Source organism: Fopius arisanus, unplaced genomic scaffold, assembly GCF_000806365.1.
Source record: "Fopius arisanus strain USDA-PBARC FA_bdor unplaced genomic scaffold, ASM80636v1 scaffold00003, whole genome shotgun sequence".
In the NCBI taxonomy this organism is placed as follows: Eukaryota; Metazoa; Arthropoda; class Insecta; order Hymenoptera; family Braconidae; genus Fopius; species Fopius arisanus.
This window is the reverse complement of record NW_011887742.1, coordinates 1,997,969-2,018,767: the sequence shown is the minus strand read 5'-3', so window position 1 is coordinate 2,018,767 and position 20,799 is coordinate 1,997,969. Positions and strand designations below refer to the sequence as shown.

Sequence of the window (20,799 nt, the reverse complement as noted above, 5' to 3'; positions counted from 1 at the left end):
ACCACAACCACGCCCTTCACTTTGATTCTGAACGAGTTTTCAATGTTTTCTGTTTGCAATCCAAATATCTCCCCTTAATTGTCAATTCCACCGCAATAATTTGCCCCCAAAAAATCTATTCCATAAATCAAAGCTGTCATTTTCCATCGCTTAAAATTTCTCCTTCTCCTTCAGTACTTGAGGTAAATTTTTAATGATTCATGAAGGTACCGCATCTAAAAACCACTGGCCCACTTTCTCCACAATCCAATAATTAATTTTACTATAGCCAATGAGCTCTAATAATGCACAACAGTTTATTCAGTGACTTTCACTGGTAAAAATGTCCGAACAAGGAGAGTAATGGATTAATTAATGACTCAAAGAGAATGCAGATTAGCATTGAAACTAGAAGAGACCACAAACGATCGGTCCTTAAAAAATTGAAAAATTTTCCATTCGATTTCAATTTTTCAATAACAGCAAAAAATTCTTATTTCCTTCACACGGATTGTGAGAAGATTTTCTTGGATTTTATGATGTACTGAGGAATGGTAATTAGAGCCCTCGCATTAGTTGCACGATTTTCATCCCAATGGGATAATTAGATGTTCCTTTCATCACGATCAATCAGTCATTCGAATATTCGGCGTGAGAATTACGGAAAAATACTAATAAAATAATGAAGGGATTCAAGAATCTATTTATTCTGATCTCAGAAGTGCTGAGTAGCTAGCAGATATTAATTATTAATTAATCAACAAAGAGACCTGATTGAGAGTAAATTGAATCCCTTGGAGACCTTCCAGAGCACCAGGGGACATCTGAATGCCCCAGACGTCCTTGTCAATTGAAAGTTGAAATCAACCCCAAAACCATGACTGAAAGTTAAACAAAATTGTTAAATAACCCACCGAAATAAGACCAATCACAACTCTCCATTGGGCCTGCTCCTCTGGCCTTGATCTCCAATTAATCCCCGAAACATTTGATTGAGTTGTCTGAGTAGCACCTGAAAACTGGTTCCAATCACTCCAGAATTTCGTTGGAATCGCTTTAAAAAAAATAAATGACTTCATCGACGAACCACTCGATGTGCAAATGAGGGTTTCCAAAATTATGTAATTATCCTGAGGGTAATTGACTTCATAACCCGAAGAAACGTATCCCAAACCTGGAAACATTTCCCTGAAAAGGTGTTTTCATTATTTCACTCGGAGCCCCTCATTAACGCGAGGTAATAGCAGAATAATACCGATATGATACGTAACTCAAACAGTTTCATTATTTCTCGACTGAATCTAGGGTTTAGCTACCGTATGTCCTCGCTCAATGATCCAGTGAGTCATGAGCGATAATTACCCAGCAATTGTGATAACTGTAAATCGTTTACACAAAAGGCAGAAAGAGGCAATTACGAAGTGTTGGCCAATGGGGAGTACGTACCGATTTATTTATCATTTTCTTAACACCTGGAGGCACGAAAAATCGGCAATTCCTCTCGCCGTTTGTCCACGGATAATTCGCGATGAGGAAATATTTTCAGGATCCAAAGTGATCAGTTCATCATCCACCAGCAGTCATTACGTTTCACCGATAATCGACTAATAACCGATCTTCGAATCTCCTAATCACTGGGTAAAAAAATCGATTTTATGACGTTCACACGACTTCAATGGCCTGTGGAATTTGTGGGACTGATTGACATCTCAAATTGGTGATTGCTGGATCCCCGATTTCCCAAGAGACGAGGCTGAAGATCAGGGTACCACGAAATATGGAGATGAGGTGAAGGGTGTTATTAAATAATTGATCTGGGACCTCTGGGATTTTTTTTTCGTTCCATGATCACTGCACAATTTATTTTAATGACGATTCAGCGGTTGCAACACAACGACCTATCGATTTCTCGATTAATAACTGCACTGGGTCTCGGGATGAGTTTTATTTATCATTATTTTCAGCTATCGCTTGAGAACTCCAGGAGAACTCCAGGTAATTTCACATGGAAATCTGGTTTTGGTATTTTCTTGCGTCGATTAGAAAGGATATCGAAGGCGAGCATATTTCTGTTGGAGCTAGTGGAGCTGTTTCGGATAAATACATGATTGGAGTAATGAGAATTTTTTTTTAATCTGTCATGATTAGGATAATTAGACAATCGAGAGAAATCGGTGGTCAGAATTTTGATGGAAATTTTTTGATAACTGTTTATAATTTTTATTCACTATTTACCTTTACAACAACTCCTGGCATTTGTTTGTTAACTTTTCAGGTCGATGTATCGCCCTCGACAACAATCAGACCACGAGGTGGTTCTCGTTTCAGTCCGAAGGTCGAGGAAACACCTGAGACCTCTCCTCAGCCTTTCTCCTCTCAATGGAGGTCGAGCCGTCGAGGAAAGCCCGCGGTTACTCCATCATCAGGAAGAGCGAATGACAAGAAGACTGGAACAACTACCCTGAGGAGTAGGCGTGATCGTGATTTTGAGGTGAAGGAAGCAGCGAATATTTCCAGGAGAAGAGAGGGATCAAGGTCTGGGGTGAGGAGATATCCATCAACGGGACAGGTGCCCGAACAGGACTTGGCTAATGCAGCGAGTAATGACAGGAGGTACATACCAGAGGGCAAAGATAGAAGATCAAGAAGATTGGAGGGTGATGTTCATCTGGAGCTGCCTCACGAGAGTCCTAAATTGGTGAGCAGAAGGCAGCGGGGGAGAACAAGCAGTGAAGAGACTTCAACCACAACTACTAGGTCGATACCATCAGGAAGAAACCGAACTAGAGACTCTGGTGAAACCAGAAGATCTTCTTCTAGGAGAATCACTGAGAGGAGCACTGAAAGGCAGGCGGCTAGTAAGGAAAGATCAACCCCCAGAGGCCCAGGAAGACGCATCACCGAACGAAGCACTCGAAGACATGATTCATCATCTCCCAATCCTGATGTGTCATCTGAAGTACCTCTGGGAAGTACCTCAACCTCAGAACGCATCACCGTTTTACCACCCAGAAAAACATCTGTGGAATCTACAGAGTACTCTCGAAGAGGTCCTCTGAAGTACTCAGTATTCACACCTGGGGAATTTGAGAATTTCAATCCACTGGAGGATGTGCAAACTGAAATAAATTCTCACAGACCACCACCTGGAAATACAAAAGCAAAACTTCGTAGTCACGGGAGAAGATCCGAGCCAACATCCAAGAAACCACAGCATTCGGATAAAAAATCTAAAGATCCTGAGTCGTCCACTAGGTCTCCGGGTAAGGATAAGACAACGAAATCGGTGACGTCTTCGGAGAAAATCCTGAGATTCAGAGCGAATTCAGAAATTCCAAAACCACGATCACCAAAGATCGAGACCAACACATTAAAACCGAAGGTCTCCATCAAGACCGATAAATTCCGATCATCGAAGGGCGAGTCTCGTGGTAAAACTGGGGGGAAAATCGAGAAACTTCGATCTTCAGGACACGAAATTGCTCCGGAGCCGACAACTCGATTTCCTGAGACAACTCCAGGAGTGACAGGGGCTCACCCAGACCTGGACACGACACCTCAATTCGTCGCTTCAGAATCGTTGATAGCGTCGACACAGGTGTCTCCAATCGCCCTCCCCACGTCATCCCCCAATGGAGATGGGAAAGAGAATTTGAACAAACGGCGACAGGCACCAGTGACAAATCCACCGAATAATCAGACCCAAGCTTCTGCACCGAAAGAGGATTACTTCAATCGTGGATTGGGATTCAGAGGGAGGAAGCCTCATTCAGGGACAGCCCCTGGTTCACCCCCGGGGAGTCCCACGAATGGAAACCCTGGATGGACCCTGAAGAGGCGACCACATAATTATGCAGATGGCGGACAAGCTGGGGGAGCAAATCCTTCGGTGATGGCCAATGAAATTCCACCTCGTAGACAAATTGCTTCAGTGGTCTTCAAAATTGATAGGGAAATCACTCCCGATGATAATTATCCTCCCGAATTCAAGGCCAAACTGGCGAAGCTGGTGAGTTTAAATATCTGGCGATAATTGCAATGAATTTCAAGGTCACAGGATAGATTGATAGATAATAAACTTTATTGTTCCGAATTTTAAACAAAAATGGAGGTATTGTCTTGTGGAATAATCGAAAGATGAAATGGAAGAAACTAGAGAAGAGATGGAAGTGAAGGAAATCGATGAGAAGTCAGAAAAAAATGGGGGAATGGGGAATGGGAAGGACTGAAGGTCTGAAGAAAGAAGTGTGAAATTTTGATCTTTTGCAGAACCGATCTGATCAGGATGGTCCAGGCGGTGGCTCTAGGATAACAGAAGTGAGTACTTTTACATGACTAACTCCATTAATAATTGATAGTAATTAGAACAGAGTAATCCAGCGCCTTGATAATACATCGAGTCTCTTTTTATTGAACTTAATAAAGAGGAATAATCTTAACTCAATTTTCTATATAATAATCTTAACTCGATTTTCGGTGCTTCGGTGCCTCTACTCAAACATAATTACGATGGAAAGTTACAGAATGGGGACAAATTAGTAGAAATTAGTTGGATAACACATTAAGACGCTATTTATTCTCCCGACTCGTATATAGGACGTAATGATGACAGTTATCCGACACTCACGCTCGGTCGACCAAAAAGATATCCACAGTGAATTCCCGGAAAATGATCAATTTCCGGCGACAGTTTATCCATTTCCGGTAGTGACGACTCCGTTAGGGGACCCTGAGGAGGCAACCGATGTAAGAAATTCATTCTTGATGCTCGGGATGATTTTTAAATCGGGGATTTTTTGTCTTTTTGGAGTTGCCGATTGAGACTGGGCAATAATTTTTGCTTGGGAAATTTTGCAATCGATTATTTGTTTGGCATATGGGGATCATTGTCATTCTAACTCTGGCAGGTGGATAATATTTTTTTTTATTACACTTTGGCATTTTTTTTTTCACTACAAACGATTCCGGTGACTATTTCGACGTGAAGGGAGAGAAGAAATAGGTGCATGGTAATGAGCTAATTTTTGGGAGAGGGAGAACTTGAAGTAATTGAATTTATTCAAATATTTGCGCAATGATCGCGAATTTCAGATTTGTCCCCTGCAATTTCAGTGATCAAGAGATAAAACGTTTCGCACTTAAAAATTCCTCGAAATTTCCGTCACAAATCAAGTTATTACTCAAAATAGCGAGTATAATTCTCCACCAGTGCACGTCGGGCTCTTCCACTCGCAATTTTTTGATTAATATCTCAAAATTGGAGGAAGATGCACCGATTGAGGGCGTTCTACCTCTTCTCCTGATTTTGCAAGAGCATCCACGTGGCTTGACGTATCATTTATCCCAATTGGCTTGCACATGATCCCATTCCTCTCCCCAAAAATCCCAAACGAGAAAGGATATAATTCAGCGACTATCGGAGATCCCCCAGGTCCATTGAATCCGCGTTGCCCCGCCTGCATTAATCATGTGGCCGTTGATCTCTTTTCCCCTCAATCTCCTGGAGAAAGTACTCGAGAGTTATTACAAGTGTATGTGTGCTATCGAGGTGGACACGAGGTGAACACGATTCGGGCCGATCGAGAGATAGAGAGAGTACACTAAAACCAGAAACAGATTATTACACAATTGGTCTTTACAGCATTATCCATTTTTAACTCGCACACGGAATTCTAGATATTCCCATTGAAATTTAATGGAATGTCCACAGCTGTTGTAAATATTACCAGTCATGAGGGCTCAGCGAACGGTCAGATACAGAAAACCTTAACTATTTCAGTTTTTATCATCAGCCATGAAAATGTGGTCCGTCGTCCAGCCACTGATATCCCGGATTGGCACATACTTCCGTAACAATTCCCCCCCCGACCTCAAGTACCCCGACTAAACCTTTCCTAAAAAGATATATCGCGTTGCATCGGAGAATCCACAAGATAAAAATACGGACACTCTATAAACAAAATTACATGAATAAATATCAATCATTTATCATAAACACAACATAAGTTCACTTCCTGGGAGAGGAAGTGAACTCTCCTCGAGTGTTCATCGTGGAGTGAATGATGGTGAAGTTAAGAACTGGATGATAAAGCATGCTGCTTGAGTCTAATTATGTATCTAAGTGCGATGAATTATTTAAAGCCTCAGAAAAAATAAATATCCAACAATCGCAGTTGATATGACACTGTGACTTGGCGATAATAAAAGTGCATGTGGCTTTAATCAATGAACAATATCGTTGGCTTCCGGTTGCTAACAAAAAATAAGATTAAATCATCGGAATAGCTTCGGTGTGCATGAACGGTGACTGGATTGAGAGCTCTAGAGACGAACCGAAGACTTTTCAGGGTTCGAAGAAGCGCCAGCTGAGTGTCCCGATATCATCAAAGTCTAGAGAAAAATTGGCGAATGCGAGGAAGCTGATAAAGCCAGATATGAAGAGCGAGGAAGTCACGGGAGGGGATGAAGCAGCACCGAGTACATCGAGAAACATCAGCAGGATCACGAAATCGTTTGAATCAACGGGTGAAGGATCCCGGACAGGTAAACGTTCATCGAAGACTTCGACAACAACTCCACAACCACCGACGACCGCCCCAATTTCGAAAACCTACACGAGAACAAGTAAGAGCGTTCACCGCAGTAATATCAGAGTAGTACAATCCACAAGTATCCGTAAAGATCGGATAGACAAGAAACGTGATGATGATAATGAATTGATAACAGCAACTATCCCTTACTCTCCCGAATCAACACCAGAGCCCGTAAGAACGCAGACCGTGAAATCTTGGGTTCTGTCTCAAAGATCGAAGAATCCGTCAACCGAAGGTGCACCGACAACCCCCAGGTCACGTTCCCAGAGCTCCCACGAAGTCACAACTAAATCATCTTCTCCAGAGACAGTGACACACATTCTGAAGATCCCGACATCAACCAAAAGACCTAGACACTGGAATGCTGCGTACCTTGACAAAAACTGGCAAGACCCTTCGGAGAGGTCGTCGGAGTCCACCGAGTCTTCGGCGACGAGGAGATCTTTTACACCATCAAAATCATCGAGATCCTCTGAAATTTCGCGGTCCTCAACGGAGAGACCACCGCAACCGATAAAACGCCGGGAATCCCGTCCCAGAACTGCGACCTATCGTCGGCACTCAGAGGGCGCTGTGAACTCTTCTTCATCGACCGAGTCGGGTAGTGTCGTGATAACCCCGAAGGTCCAGAAATTCCACTCATCTGTGAAGTCATCGGGCTCTTCGGAGCGATCGGCAAGACAGGAACCTACGGTGAGTCTTGCACTTTCCAATGGGACTATCTCTGGTGATGGGAACTCGACGGGTATCTCCCTGAGTAACCGAGGCAGCAGTGGCACCACCGCTAGTTCTGATTCGAATATCTTCAATCCCGCGAAGACAACGTACCTGATAAGCTCCAATAGTACTTTATTGGAGCAACTCCGGAGTACTGTTGCACCTTTGTTGAGTGCTTTAGGCAACAGAACACCAATCTTCTCAGCTCCCTACAGCACGGTTGATCCTGGAGTAAGTTAATTACTATTAAAATCAATCTGCTCTGTAATTAAAATTTGCGCTCAATGATCATGATAATTTTTAGAACTCAATGCGAGTGACACCAAGTGGTTCCCCAGCAAGATTCAGTGCCAGATATCGCGGGGTTGAATTGTTCGTGAGAAAACCAAGTGATTCTGATTCATCAGGACCCACCACTCCACTGACATCAACAAAGGTAGGATTTATCGTGCCTTCAGGGTTTTTTAAAATCACTTTTACATTTTTTTTCGTCAATTTTCACAGCACTCTCGTTTTTTATCTTTTAATTCCTCTTTTTTCGTAGAAATATTTGGAATGATTTTTCTAGTCTTGTCCTGTATAGGGGAATCAGAATTTTTTTGATGATAGAAATTTGAAATTTCTTGCAAGGACACGTGCATTTATTCCCACCAGGATAAACCCCACCACTTGCACCAGTGAAAGTATTCGTTTCGCTCTCGTTAAGACCGCGTCACACACACGCCAGCACTTAAACTCGAGCAACTCGTTATAATAATGAAACAACAGATATATAAACACCAGTTTGACCCGTGAGATCTAGAGCATTGGTGGGTGGATGAAATATAGACGGTGGAGAATGAGGGGATCAGGGGAAAATATTATCTCCATTATTGAATTACTAACAATTTCAATGAGTCTTTACTGTTTTTATTTAATGATACTGCAGGTGTAAAGCTTTCGTTTTAACCCGTTAATTTGTCGATGCATGTAAATAATAGAGAAAAATCGGACATTTACGGATGAGTTCACGAAATTTTTCCAGAATTCGTACAGAAAAAATTCTAGGAGAAGATCGATGATCAATGGATCGATTAATCGATTACAGTTAACTCCCGTTATGAAGAATTGGACTGTAAATATAAATCCAATTTTTACAGATACGAGAGAAATTTAATTTTCAGGTTTATTTTCCCCGGAATTCAATTTCCCATCTTTCAATCGATTATTAAATTGGGAAAACCAAAAGATGCGTAAAATAATCTTTTTTGTGATCATTGTCAATCTTTTCTTCGTCTTCCTACACAGGGGGAAATATTTGGTAAAAATGACGGAATTTTCCGGTCGCTTACCGATTACGGAATCGACTGGAAAAGTGAGGGTATAATTTTTCACAGAAAATTCGGATAAAAATTACGGAACGCCGCGGAAAAATTCCGCGACTTGAGATAGAAATGACGTGAAATTTCCGTAAAATTTCTTACAACGAGATTTCGTTCCGGAATTGCGGACACAAAATTTTTATTGAATATTTTTCTCCGTGCAATGGCTAATGGATCGATTGATCATTTCCATGAATACGATGTTATCATGCCTAGTAAATTGATAAAAGATGCGACAACAACGGGATTCACAATTAATAAATAAATATGAAATATAAATCGACGTGATTGAAGTGTTAACAATCGTAAATACCACTGCATGATTCACCCATGTAAATGTGTACAGCACCCGCACCCCGTTTCTGTTCCCAGGACGATCGATCACCCAAAATATCAGTGTCAAGTCCCGGCGAGCCCAAAGTCATAACGTTTTACCAGGCCCTGGAATCAGCTAGTATAACCAACGAAGTAGAGCAAACGACCGACTCACCGAGTCGTTTAAAAATTGATACGGTACCGCAGGTAGCGACCAATAACGAAACTGACCCTAACGTAACGCGTAACGCTAACAATGACACAACATCAACGATAGAGACAAGTGTAGTGCCAGTAACAACGATTGATAGTTTAACTAATGTAGATGGTACCCCAGACCCAGAAACCACCACTGCGGTTATCACAATTACACCCACTAGTCCAGATACCACGGAAGCCACAACCACCGGCGCAGCTCTTCCTGAAACCACTGAATCCACATCAGAAATCACATCTACCACAGATTCCACAGATTCCCCAGCTTCCACAGCATCCACCACTTTTTCGAGTAACGATACAATTTCGGTTTCTTCAGGAATGCCTGAGGTCGGTGTAAATACTGATGTAAATACTGTTGTAAATACCGAGGTAAATGGCGATTTGGATGGCGATGTAAATAAGGAAAGGAATAGTTCATTTACTGAACTAAGTAATGAAGTGGATGATGGGACAAACCCGACGACGACTGAAGGATCTGTAGCTTCAACAGATTTAACTCCAGACATCAATATGATCTCGTTAACGAGGGAACCTATGGAGATTCTCATGGGGAGTCTGATTGACTCGATGGTGTCGTCAGTAGAGACGACGACTGATCTAGATAATTCAATTACTGAATCATCGAGTGTTTCAATTACTGAACCATCGACGGGTTCAATTACTGAACCATCGACGGGTTCAATTACTGAATCTTCGACTGTTTCAATTACTGAATCGTCGACGGTTTCAATTACTGAGTCATCGACTGTTTCAACCACTGAAGCTCCTGAAACGATCGCACCATCTTCAGAGTCTTCTTCCATCGAGACAACAACGGAGGCATTTCCAACAACTTCGGAGACAACTGCAATTCCAACAACTACTGCTGCAAGTACTTCAACTACAACTTCAATGGAATCTTCAACACCTGCACCTGTGGAGTCTACAGAATCCGTTGCAACAACCCCTGAAGCCTCATCACCAGCGATCCTCTCTCAAATTTTGGAATCTACCACGACAAATCAGGTAATGGATTCCCAGGAGGGCACATCAATCTCAACCGAATCATCCACAATTGAGATCGACACGACCCAAATACCCGAAAGCACAACCCCTCGCGATTTAAATTCCACGGGTAACGATGTGATTACCCCGGACATCGACGAGGCTTTCCTAACTGCAATGATGAAGAGACTAATGAGTGTCTTCAACATCGACAGTGGTTCATCGCAATCGCAAACCCTCGAGTCAACGTCCGTCAAAAATGACGACCCGGCCCAGATGTTAGGTGGCTTCCTAGATAACACAGATAGAGATCTAACACTAGAAGTAGAGACTCTAGGTCAAACGAATAATACTGTAGAGAATACAACTCTAGAAGATTTAATAGAGCTCAACAGCTCAAAAACAACACAAGCTTCACAAACAGACAATCCCACGACTCCAGAAGTTTCAAATGATGAAACAACTCCTGAAGCCTCATCACAACCTCCATCCCCTGAAACGACCCCATCATTACCGAATACTGGGGAAATGACAACTCAAATAACTCAATTAACTCAAACAACTCAAACAACTCAAACAACTCAAGTCCCTCAAACTCAAACAACTCAAACCGAATCAACAACACTAACGACCACCCCAGATATCTCAGATGCCACAACTGAAATTACAACAGTTAATTCAGATTCTACAACCGAACAAATGACCGAGACCCCCGAAACAACCGATCCACAAACCGATCCAACCCCTGCAGATGTAACAACGGCATCCACCGACCCCTCCATGCCACCCCCGTCCCCAGATTCATCGGTCCCAACCGATTCTCCTAATGTACTTGCCGGTTTCCAGGACGAAACAACATCAACCGCCCAAACGACGGCGAGTGACGCATCAACCCCATCCCAAACGACCCCAAATCCCCCAGCACCCACAACCCCCTCCAGCACTATTCAGTCTGATAGTGCGACAACAGTTGAACGAGAATCGAGTTCATTGAGGCCTGAGGAGTCGTCTCAGGCGACAGTCGTCACTTCAACAATTAATACAACAACATCAACCACTGGTAGTCAGTACTCTGGACGTTTTGGCGCCTCCAGGATGACCCCAGCCCCGAGATTCAGCTCAAGCTCGTCTACAGTGGTACCTCTGAGGGATTATCATGTTTATGGAATTTATCCTAACAAGACAATAGTGAGAAAACGACCGGAGGACAACCTCATTGATGCCAGGAATGTTGACAGCCCTTATGTCATCTTCGGGATATTTCCTGATGGTAAACTCGTCCGGAAGTATCCCAATGGAACGGTAATTCCGGATCCACCGAGCAATCCGGTTGAAGTTGTCTTCTCGCTTAGTACTACCACAGCAAGCATAACTAACAGACCAATTACGTCTAACCCTGGGAATAACAAATCGAATTTTTATGGGAATAATCGTATTATGGATAATTTAATGAGTTTATCTATTGGAGTCAGCGGTAATCGTAGCCAGCTAAATCTTGGACTGTCTGGTAACGCTATCACTATCGACGGAGATGAACAAAATCAGAATGACCGTTCCACTTTATTGACGGGCGTTGGTAATGTCGGCAACCAGAGTACCAGCGAGCAAATGGTATCCCTCTCTCTTTTTAAATTTGAAAAAAGATATTAATGACAAACAGTCATGCAACACTTCTCTCTGCAGATTCTTGCTCTAATTTGTTTAATTTTATTTTTCTTTCTTTCTGTTTTAACGCTTTTTTGTTTGTTTTTATCTTTGTGTAATTCTTGTTTCCACTAAAATTCGGGGACTCGTGGTTTAGCGGGGGATTGTCAATGGAGATTTCTTGGAAGATTATAGGCCCAGAGATTGTTTTTATTTTTATTTTTAGAAATGGATTTTTGGGTAATGTCAAAAGTTTATCTTGGAATTTTTTTGATTTCATCGAGTCGCTCATCAAAACGTGAATATTAAAAAATAAATTGTCCAAATTTTTTATTTTCAATTTAATTATCTGGAAGTTAACGAATTATTTCAATTTAAAGAACAGAAGAAAACGTGGAGAAAAATAATAATCACTTGAATGGTGACAGGAATTTTTTGGTCATTTAACAAATCGTCGCAGTCAATATTGCGAAAAGTATCGCGTTCAAACGCGTGTCAATTAATAAATTTTTACGGTGCTCATTAAAATTTTTATTATTCAAGATAAGGAGAGAATCACCAGGCCGTGATTTTTCACTCAATCTCCATTAACTTCCACCGCTGAATTGACGATTCTTGCAATCTGCAACGTGTTAACAATTCTACCAGAAGAATGCTCATTAAATCCAATAATTTCCAAAAATTTATTCGATTATCAAGTTACAGTATTGAATGAAGTGGCATTGAAATACCCCCGAGGGACAGCGAAAAATATCGAAATATGATCCGCCATAACGGTGACATGTACATACCGATAAGAACAATATTCTCATTATAATTTACTGTAAATGCCTGTGAATATTCATCATGCACTTAAATTGTACAGGTTTTCCAAATTCATAGCACCCCTCAGCACCATTCATTTTCCCATAATTTTACGGCAATTCATAAATATCACTTTCCATCTGTTAGTCATCTTTCGATATTACACACTACAATGCACAAACGTCTCGCTGAATTTTCATTATCTCTGGAAAAGCAAAAAATCCACCTTGACCATAAGTAGTAATAAATTATCAATATTTATAGAGTGATATTCCGTTGAATTGGCAAATGGGATCGTTGAATGCGACAACGGAGATGGGATTGTTGACGACGGAGGGACCACCATCATCAGCACCCTCGAGCCTCAATTCGCAGGGTGGTCGTATTATTCAGGACAGAGAGAGGGACAAGGTCAGCAGGACTAAGGAGGCCGGAGGTCAACGCAGCAGTGTGTACATTGGACAGGTACTGTACTCCTCTTCTCACCGTTGTTGCATTTAAATACAATAAAAACAGATGGAGAAAGAAGAAATGAGTGGAACGTGATTTACGGTTGATGCTAATCGATTGAGGTGAAATCGCCACTTGGATTGTTTCAGGAGAAGTTCATCAACTATTGGAGTGATGATTCATCCAGAAACAATGATTCCAGAGTCGTTAGTGTTAATATTAATTCTGTTACTGTGAGTTCTCATGGAATATATTTATTTAATACTTATAACATCAATCATGTAATTAAAAGGCATGCATTATATATTATAATAAATGAAAGCCCTCATAAATAGAGGTATATAATTTTAATGACTAGAGCGCTGTGAACGAGGGATCAGGATCGAGCACAGGACCACTGCCTCCCCTGGATATAATTTCAAAGGATGAAGTCACAGCACCACCAGGTTTCCCCTGGAAAGATCCACTTGATCAGATCTTTGGTATCACAACGGAGTCCCCAATGATTCGAGCATCAGTCGCCTCCAATACCATCGTAAGTATCCCCGGCGCATTAAAATACAAATTCCACCACCACTGATTCAACGAATGTAGAGAGATAGAGTCCGAATCCCAGCCACGATGATTCCAATGTAGATATTATCAACGTCGGTCACATAATTATGTTACAGGACGAGCAGAGTCCATCGAGATCGCCGATCACGGTGCCTCCCATAAATCGGCTACCCGAGGTCTTCACCCCCATGTCGAACGACGCTCTCTTGCCAGGAGACACTTCGATCACGACCACCACTGTTGCACCTAGTGTCACTACCACTTTCAGTACTACATCTACGACCACCTTGGCAGCTACAACAAGTACTGCTACCACAGGGCCAACCACAACAACAACCACAACAACTTCGATACCCAGTACTGTTCCAGTGACAATCACCAGAACAACTTTCAATCCTACAACACCCTCATTTAGCACTGCTGCTGCGCGTCCAGCACCGTTTGGTGCTACTTTCGATGATATTGCTTTCCTCAACTCGTTGGTAATTATTTTTTACTGACAAACTCGAAGAGAAAAATTTGTCGAGACTGAATACCCAAAATTTCCGCATCAAATCCTTTAAATCGGGTTTCAAACTGATTTTTTTCTGGTGCAAATGCAATTAATTTATGAATTACCAGAAGAATATTATTTAAATGTTTTTCAAACCCTGTGAAAATAAACGTTTAAGAGTTGTTAAAAATTGATTTCTCTTTGATTCAGTTGCAGACGAATCAGCACGTCAACTCCATCAGCAGCTCAACCCCGAAAACCCTCACGGACGTCGAGAGACTTCTGGCGAACCGAGTGAGTAATTTGACAAATCCCTCACAACTCCAAAAAAGCCAATATTCTAATTGCATCAATTCCACACGCCTCACGGTACCCCCACGAAGACAAAATCCAAAAAAAATGATTGAAATTAAATAAATCCATAAACTACAAATTTTTCATAGAAACTGCACATAAAAAAATGGAAAGCTCTAAAAAATCCATAACGATCCCATAAAATTATCCTAGAGTATTTATACAGATTTACTAGTGGGAAGTAAATATGTTGGAAGAGGAAATTTATCTCAGTTTAATTTTTATTGAAAGTATTTCTCTTCGTGTGGAGGCAGTGAATAAAAATTAGTATAAAATAGTGACTCATATAGAGGTGGTGGGCTTATTAACACCAAGATCAATATCGATATGAAATCCGCCGTGGGTTATTTCGAAATCAGCCCAACATCGAGATTAAAACCATAAACACAGCTATTAGCGTCTTATGCGACTAGTCACCGGTGAATGGTCGACATCGGCCTTGTCTTCGTCCTTCGCGACGTGAGGCAGTGACGATTGTGGTCTCAACAATCACCAGATTAACAATATTTCCACGAGTACTCAAACATCAATTTTTTTTTCCATCTCGTTATCACGCGTGCTAATCATCACCGTGAAATCAACACCCGACGCCAGACAACTCTTTAAATTCAATTAATTAATTCAATTCTCAAAGCCAGCGGACAGTATCATACATTACGATTTAAATTCTCCACTGGACATCTCATATTATTATCTCATATTCCCTGGGCGTTTGTTTGACCGATCGAAATGGAAGTGAATCATAAATTGAGGAGATTAATGACTCGGGGAATCTGGTCGGATCATGAGTGGAAAAATTACGGGAAATAAATGAATGAGAATTACCGGTTGACTGGGGAACTAACGGTTGATCGATATTGGAATAATGGGAGATTAATCAATTATCCGATGCGAATTTAATCTGCGATTTAATCTGGTTTCCGATAAATGTGGAAAATCGCGCGTTCGGGAAATCCCCGAACTTCCGTTTTTCTCGAATACGCCAAGTCTTAAAGTTTTCAATTTCCACTCAACCCCGTGAAATATGAATTTCTTTGATTGTCACGTCGCATTTCGCAACGGAAATTCTTCCGACTTTTTATTTCCAACGATCCGCGATTTATTGCAATAGTTTATCATTTGTCAACCGCAGCATATTCTTTGTATAAGAAACTAGAGAAGTGAATAAATAAAAAAAACAAACCGTCGCCCTGAGGTAGTAACGGTAGATAAGAGGTGGAATAAGAAAAACATTGATGAATTATCACGACAATTATCCATAATGAACAGTAAAAGTCCTTGTGATTATTTCAGTGTAAAATAATCAACAATTTGATAAACCCACAATTCCAAGAAATAGAGTAATTAATCCTCAGGGGTAATGATTGTCGGAATGTATTTGATTTTTTTTCAAATGATTTTTCAATTCTTTAAACGTAATCCTAGATGCGTGAATAACTGAGACATCCTCTGATGAATAATCCAATTAACAATTGACGTTAATTAATCCAATTACCAATTGACAATCGTGCCATGATTTATTCTGGTGTACGCCTGGAGTCAGAAAATTCTGTACAACCCCCTTCAACAGAATAAACCAACGCAAAACGATTGTAGAAATTGCACGATCTCCGAGGTCACCTGCCAAGCGTTTCGACCTCCCTGTACCTTCTGAATCGTGCCTCACGGGCATCTGTACATTTTTTTCCTCATCAATTCTCAATTTTTTTTTTATCTACACTATTTTCGTGTCGATCGGTCTCTATCAGAAACGTACAGTCGCGTGCGTGCACCCACGATTGAGTAAATTCCACGTCTAAACTATTTTTTATTCCTCAATCACTGGTTTTTCACTGTGCAACCGGGCAATTATGCGAATCGCCTCGTCTCTGGTGAATCGCCAACAATAATTAACGTTTTACGCGCCATTGGCATTGGACGTGGGTAACGAGGATGACGTCAGTGGGTGCACGTTATCCCCATCTCGGGATCCTTTGTAGGACTTTTATTTTCAATTATATCCTTTAGCTATTCCTTTTATTATTCACCCGTGATGTTTTTTTTTTTACATCTACCGCAAAGCCCCGGGCGATCCTGATGACACGTTCTAGTGGATGTTGGGGATACGACCGGCTAATTACAAAATCTTTCATGAGAAACTGTCTCTAGTATTTCATGGCTTTTTTTCGCTTGGTGCTTTTTTTTTATAATGTATAATTCACGGATAAATATATGCTTAATTTAATGCTCTGCCACTGGCTGCTGCTAACGTTTATAGTCATCCAAATGTCGTTCTTGAAGGCTACTTGTTTATCCTGGTGCAGTATCGCAAGTTACTGCGTCGTATTTTATGGACAACTATGCCTTGTGTTGAGGTTTAAACACGTGGTGTCTCATTTACATGGTGGCTGGTTGTTAAAATATATTTTTTAATCATTCAAGAAGATTCTAGTAACACGATTTCTCACTATAACAAGTTGGGTAAGTAAAAGGAGGGAGGTACTATTGGATTTACTAATTGAATTCATTGTTATCAGCACTGGTATCGGTGGAAATATGTAGTTATTGCTTTCAGTGAATTTTCACTTCATTGATTTCATGAGATACTGGGTGAGAGCCTGTCAATCCCGAATTTTCCTATTACGCACCTTTAATTCGAGAATTTACACTGAAATTCATGCACCTTTGTGTGAAAAATCGGAAGGTCATCTACTTTCTCCAAAAAGCTGTTTTGATATTTTTTTTTTTTACTGTCCCCGGGGTTGACAGAGATTTACAGAGTGATTTGCAGATTTTTCTCTCAGGCATGTCTCATAATATCATTTAACTACCGATTTACAACTAGATATGATAAAGTCGTAATAAATCGAGTGCGCAAAATATTTTCGCTAAGAAATCAGCACGCAGGGGCCTGTAGTAATTAATTTTTATGGGAACCTGGAAATATTCTCCGCAGATATTGTCCCTGGCACTGGGTAATGCTGGTCCTACACGTTCACCAAAGGCGATTCAGCCGTCAAATTCAGCACCAAATTCCCTGGATGTATATCCAACCCACGGGAGCACCTCGCAGCCGATAATAATTGATCTGCTACAGTCGTCAACGAGAAAAGTAGTTCCCAGTACCACAAGTAAATCAGTGACGTGGAAACCCACGGTCATTGTCACCCCATCCAATACAGGTAGCAGAGACACTGTAACGTCGACACTACCACCTGTACCGACCTTACCAATATTACCATCCGTGAAAATTGGTAATGGAGTTGATTTTGCGTCAACGCAGACACCCTGGATGTTCCCAACGCATCCACCAACCACGAGGACAACAACTACCACAACAACTACCACATCAACAACAACAGCAGCACCATCAACAACCACAACACCATCAACAACAACCACGAGGATCATTCCATCACAGAGACCATCACCGAGACCTCAACCAAGACCTCAACCAAGACCTCAACCAAGACCACCGACAACGCAACCTCCATTCAGATTCGGTGCAAATCTCCTCCAGGCGATCTTCGGAAGGAACATCCTCGCCCCGCCGACGACAGACAGATCTGCCACCACCAGAAGACCCCAGACAACCGTTCAAATCACCCCGAGAACAACAACTTCGACAACTGCAAGAACAACAACCACAACCAAATCCACTACCTTCTCACCAGAGGACGACGCCAAGTTCTTACTCCAGCTTCTCAATGCAGCTAACAACGAGAATAAACCAGCGAAAGCTGCTGCAGTGTCTGAGCATGACGAGAGCTTCTTGAGGTCCATTTTGAATGGTCAAGCTTCGGTGAAAGCCCCAGACCCCTCGACGGGACCACCTAGTGACGCCGCGTTACTAGCGGAATTACTGAAGTCTCAGGGAATCGGACCCTCGACGCCGATTAATAATATCAGGGATAAACTGGCATTTGCCGTGAGTTTTATTATTTGTCATTTAAATCTTGATTCATTTTTACATTTCAATGGTTGTATATTTTAATTGTTGGTGATTGTCATTTGCATCTGGAGGGATTATGGATTGATGGATTAACTTTTAGGCGAAGGGTGCCCCGACGACGCTCTCACCGAAAACGACACCGAGAAGAATTACGACAACCAGACCAAGACCACCGGACTGGACTCCAAGCTCTACTTATCCATCTCCACTTTTTAGCAATTTCAATTTCGGCGGGGAACGACCGAGGGGACAAGAGGGGGCCGAGGGTTTCAGAGCTCAGATGCTTAATGCCGCCATTGGGGCAACTCGGGTTTTTAGTCAGTTTCTTGGTGCTGCGATTACGGTAAATTAAACATTTTTTTGTTTATCAGTCCTGAAAAACCCAGTAGAAAAAGTAAATAATTAACTAATTGACATGTTTATTCATTAAATTAAAAATTACTTTTAGTTCACGAATGTAAAGAACATTCATTACTTTATTATGACCTTAATATACCTATTCTATTAATTATTGGTGAGTATTCTGTGAAAAATATTTACAAAACACATGTTTTTGATGTTTTTCCTGAGAATATAATTTTTCTTGCGGATAATTCCCGCGAAATGATAAAGTACTTGATTTTCCAGGGAGTGTTTTCTGTAGACGTCAATTAATCTCTCGACATTTCTTTTTCCACTGGCATAATTCCAGGACTAACAATTTCTTTCCACCCGACCGATTTTTAATGAAAAAGAAAAAAAAACGTTTGGATTTTTTACACAGGGAGCAGCCCAACAGTTGCAATCGATAGTGAGAAATGGCACGCGAATAGTCTCCGAGGTCGTTGGCTAGTCGACAGAATGACAGGAAGGAAAAAAAAAAGTAATCAATCGAAATAACATTTTCGTCATGTAATTAATGATCATTGGATCGAAGAATTGAATAGTATTTTCCCTTGACTCATCCTGATATTATCTCAACTCGAAACACGATTTTTCGTATTTAATTCCTTGTAAATGATGCATCCTCCTTAAGCCATTGGATATTTTTCATTACTCCCGGAAGTGACGAATTGGCGTTAGCAAATTTTCCAATGAACTTGTGAGGATATTTGTATCCTCGTGGTGATACAAATCAATTCTCCTTCAGATAATTATTCACACTGCAGAAAATAGCGATTTGTCATGGATTTAATTGCAGAGGTGTATCGAGAGTTGAGCAGCGCTTTGCAAACGTTTCTAGGGTAATTCAGTCATTTATTAATTGGCCGAGCACTCGTGAAACATTTGCAACGTTAAGATTAGTGTAATTATCCATGTCTCTTGTAAATCCATCGATTGTATGCATTTCTACCAATTTTTTACCTTCAGTTTCTCCGGTGTAAACTCAGATATTAGTGAAACTTTAGTTTTACGTAATTATTATCTCTTGTTAATGAATCTAATTATGATATTTTATTTAGTCCAGAGGATTTACTCTCCGGGGGTCTTTGATGATGTAGTAATTACGCTTGTGTACATGTATCGATTAATATATGGGAGGACGTTGTGTTTTGTATAATATAAAATCAAAATGATTAAAAAATGGTAATAAAAATCAATTGTCCAATTTCCCATGTACATAAAAATCGTTTGAAGGGAGTTAAAAAAAATCTGCCCTCAGCTGTCAACGGTTGCGTGGGATAATTTTTTTTCAAGACGCAGTTGTGCCTCACACACTTGTTCCACTGATTCTTTCTCTTCGTTTATTTTTTTCTCCTCCACTTTTTTTTCCATGAAGACTTCTTCACGTGTCTTTCGAGAAATTAATCACCCACTGCGACAAGTATAACGACCATTAGAGGAATTAGGGACTTTTTAAATAAGTATTTGGGTACAAAGAGAAAGAATTAATCACTCGATAAAAAAATGATAATGCTGGAGAATGAAGTGAGAGCAAAAGAGCAGAAAGAATTTCTTCAGAATTAACTGGATTAGTTTATCTAAAAAATGGTCTTTTGAATTTTAATTTAATTGTCTTTGACAATGACAATTGACAATGACAATTCCTTTATAATGCCGAGTTCAATACAGAGATAATCACGTTTTATTCATATCCTGTTTCCCACAAAGGGTTTTAAACGACGAAAAATAAATAAATGCAAGAATTTCCTTATAATTCGGTGTCATCCATGAAAGCTCACTCGAAGGTCAGACCTTCGCGTTCCGTTGGCATGTACTGATATCGAGAATGGAAGGCAAAACAAGAGTACAGAGAGACCAATAAGAGAATTTTAAAGAGAAAACAAACATAAACTGATAAAAATAATACGAAAGAGTAAATAAAGTTGATAAAAAAAAAAGTGAGGAATAATGCTATTTAAATCGCATTGGCCCGGTGGCAAAGGCGAAATCGATAAATAACAAAAACCACTGACAATG

At 40.8% G+C, this 20,799-nt stretch overlaps 1 protein-coding gene across 6 annotated transcripts in view; it reads left to right on the top strand.

Annotated features, from left to right (window-relative positions):
* The window catches only part of LOC105269944 (flocculation protein FLO11), a 35,312-nt gene extending 15,387 nt beyond the window's left edge, over positions 1-19,925 (top strand). The window contains exons 3-17 of one of the 6 annotated variants that reach the window (XM_011310585.1): positions 2,255-3,988; positions 4,249-4,296; positions 4,576-4,725; positions 6,327-6,603; positions 6,739-7,520; positions 7,594-7,725; positions 9,023-10,189; positions 12,881-13,081; positions 13,216-13,299; positions 13,425-13,601; positions 13,738-14,103; positions 14,325-14,408; positions 17,404-18,375; positions 18,500-18,742; positions 19,163-19,925. In XM_011310585.1, the coding sequence (XP_011308887.1) occupies positions 2,255-3,988; positions 4,249-4,296; positions 4,576-4,725; positions 6,327-6,603; positions 6,739-7,520; positions 7,594-7,725; positions 9,023-10,189; positions 12,881-13,081; positions 13,216-13,299; positions 13,425-13,601; positions 13,738-14,103; positions 14,325-14,408; positions 17,404-18,375; positions 18,500-18,742; positions 19,163-19,231 (6,486 nt within the window). In that variant the 3' untranslated portion in view covers positions 19,232-19,925. Of the gene's footprint in view, positions 1-2,254; positions 3,989-4,248; positions 4,297-4,575; positions 4,726-6,326; positions 7,521-7,593; positions 7,726-9,022; positions 10,190-11,014; positions 11,780-12,880; positions 13,082-13,215; positions 13,300-13,424; positions 13,602-13,737; positions 14,104-14,324; positions 14,409-17,403; positions 18,376-18,499; positions 18,743-19,162 lie in introns of all 6 variants that reach the window. The other 5 variants (XM_011310577.1, XM_011310593.1, XM_011310602.1 and 2 more) reach the window with 5 other exon arrangements.
* The last annotated feature ends 874 nt before the right edge of the window (positions 19,926-20,799 follow it).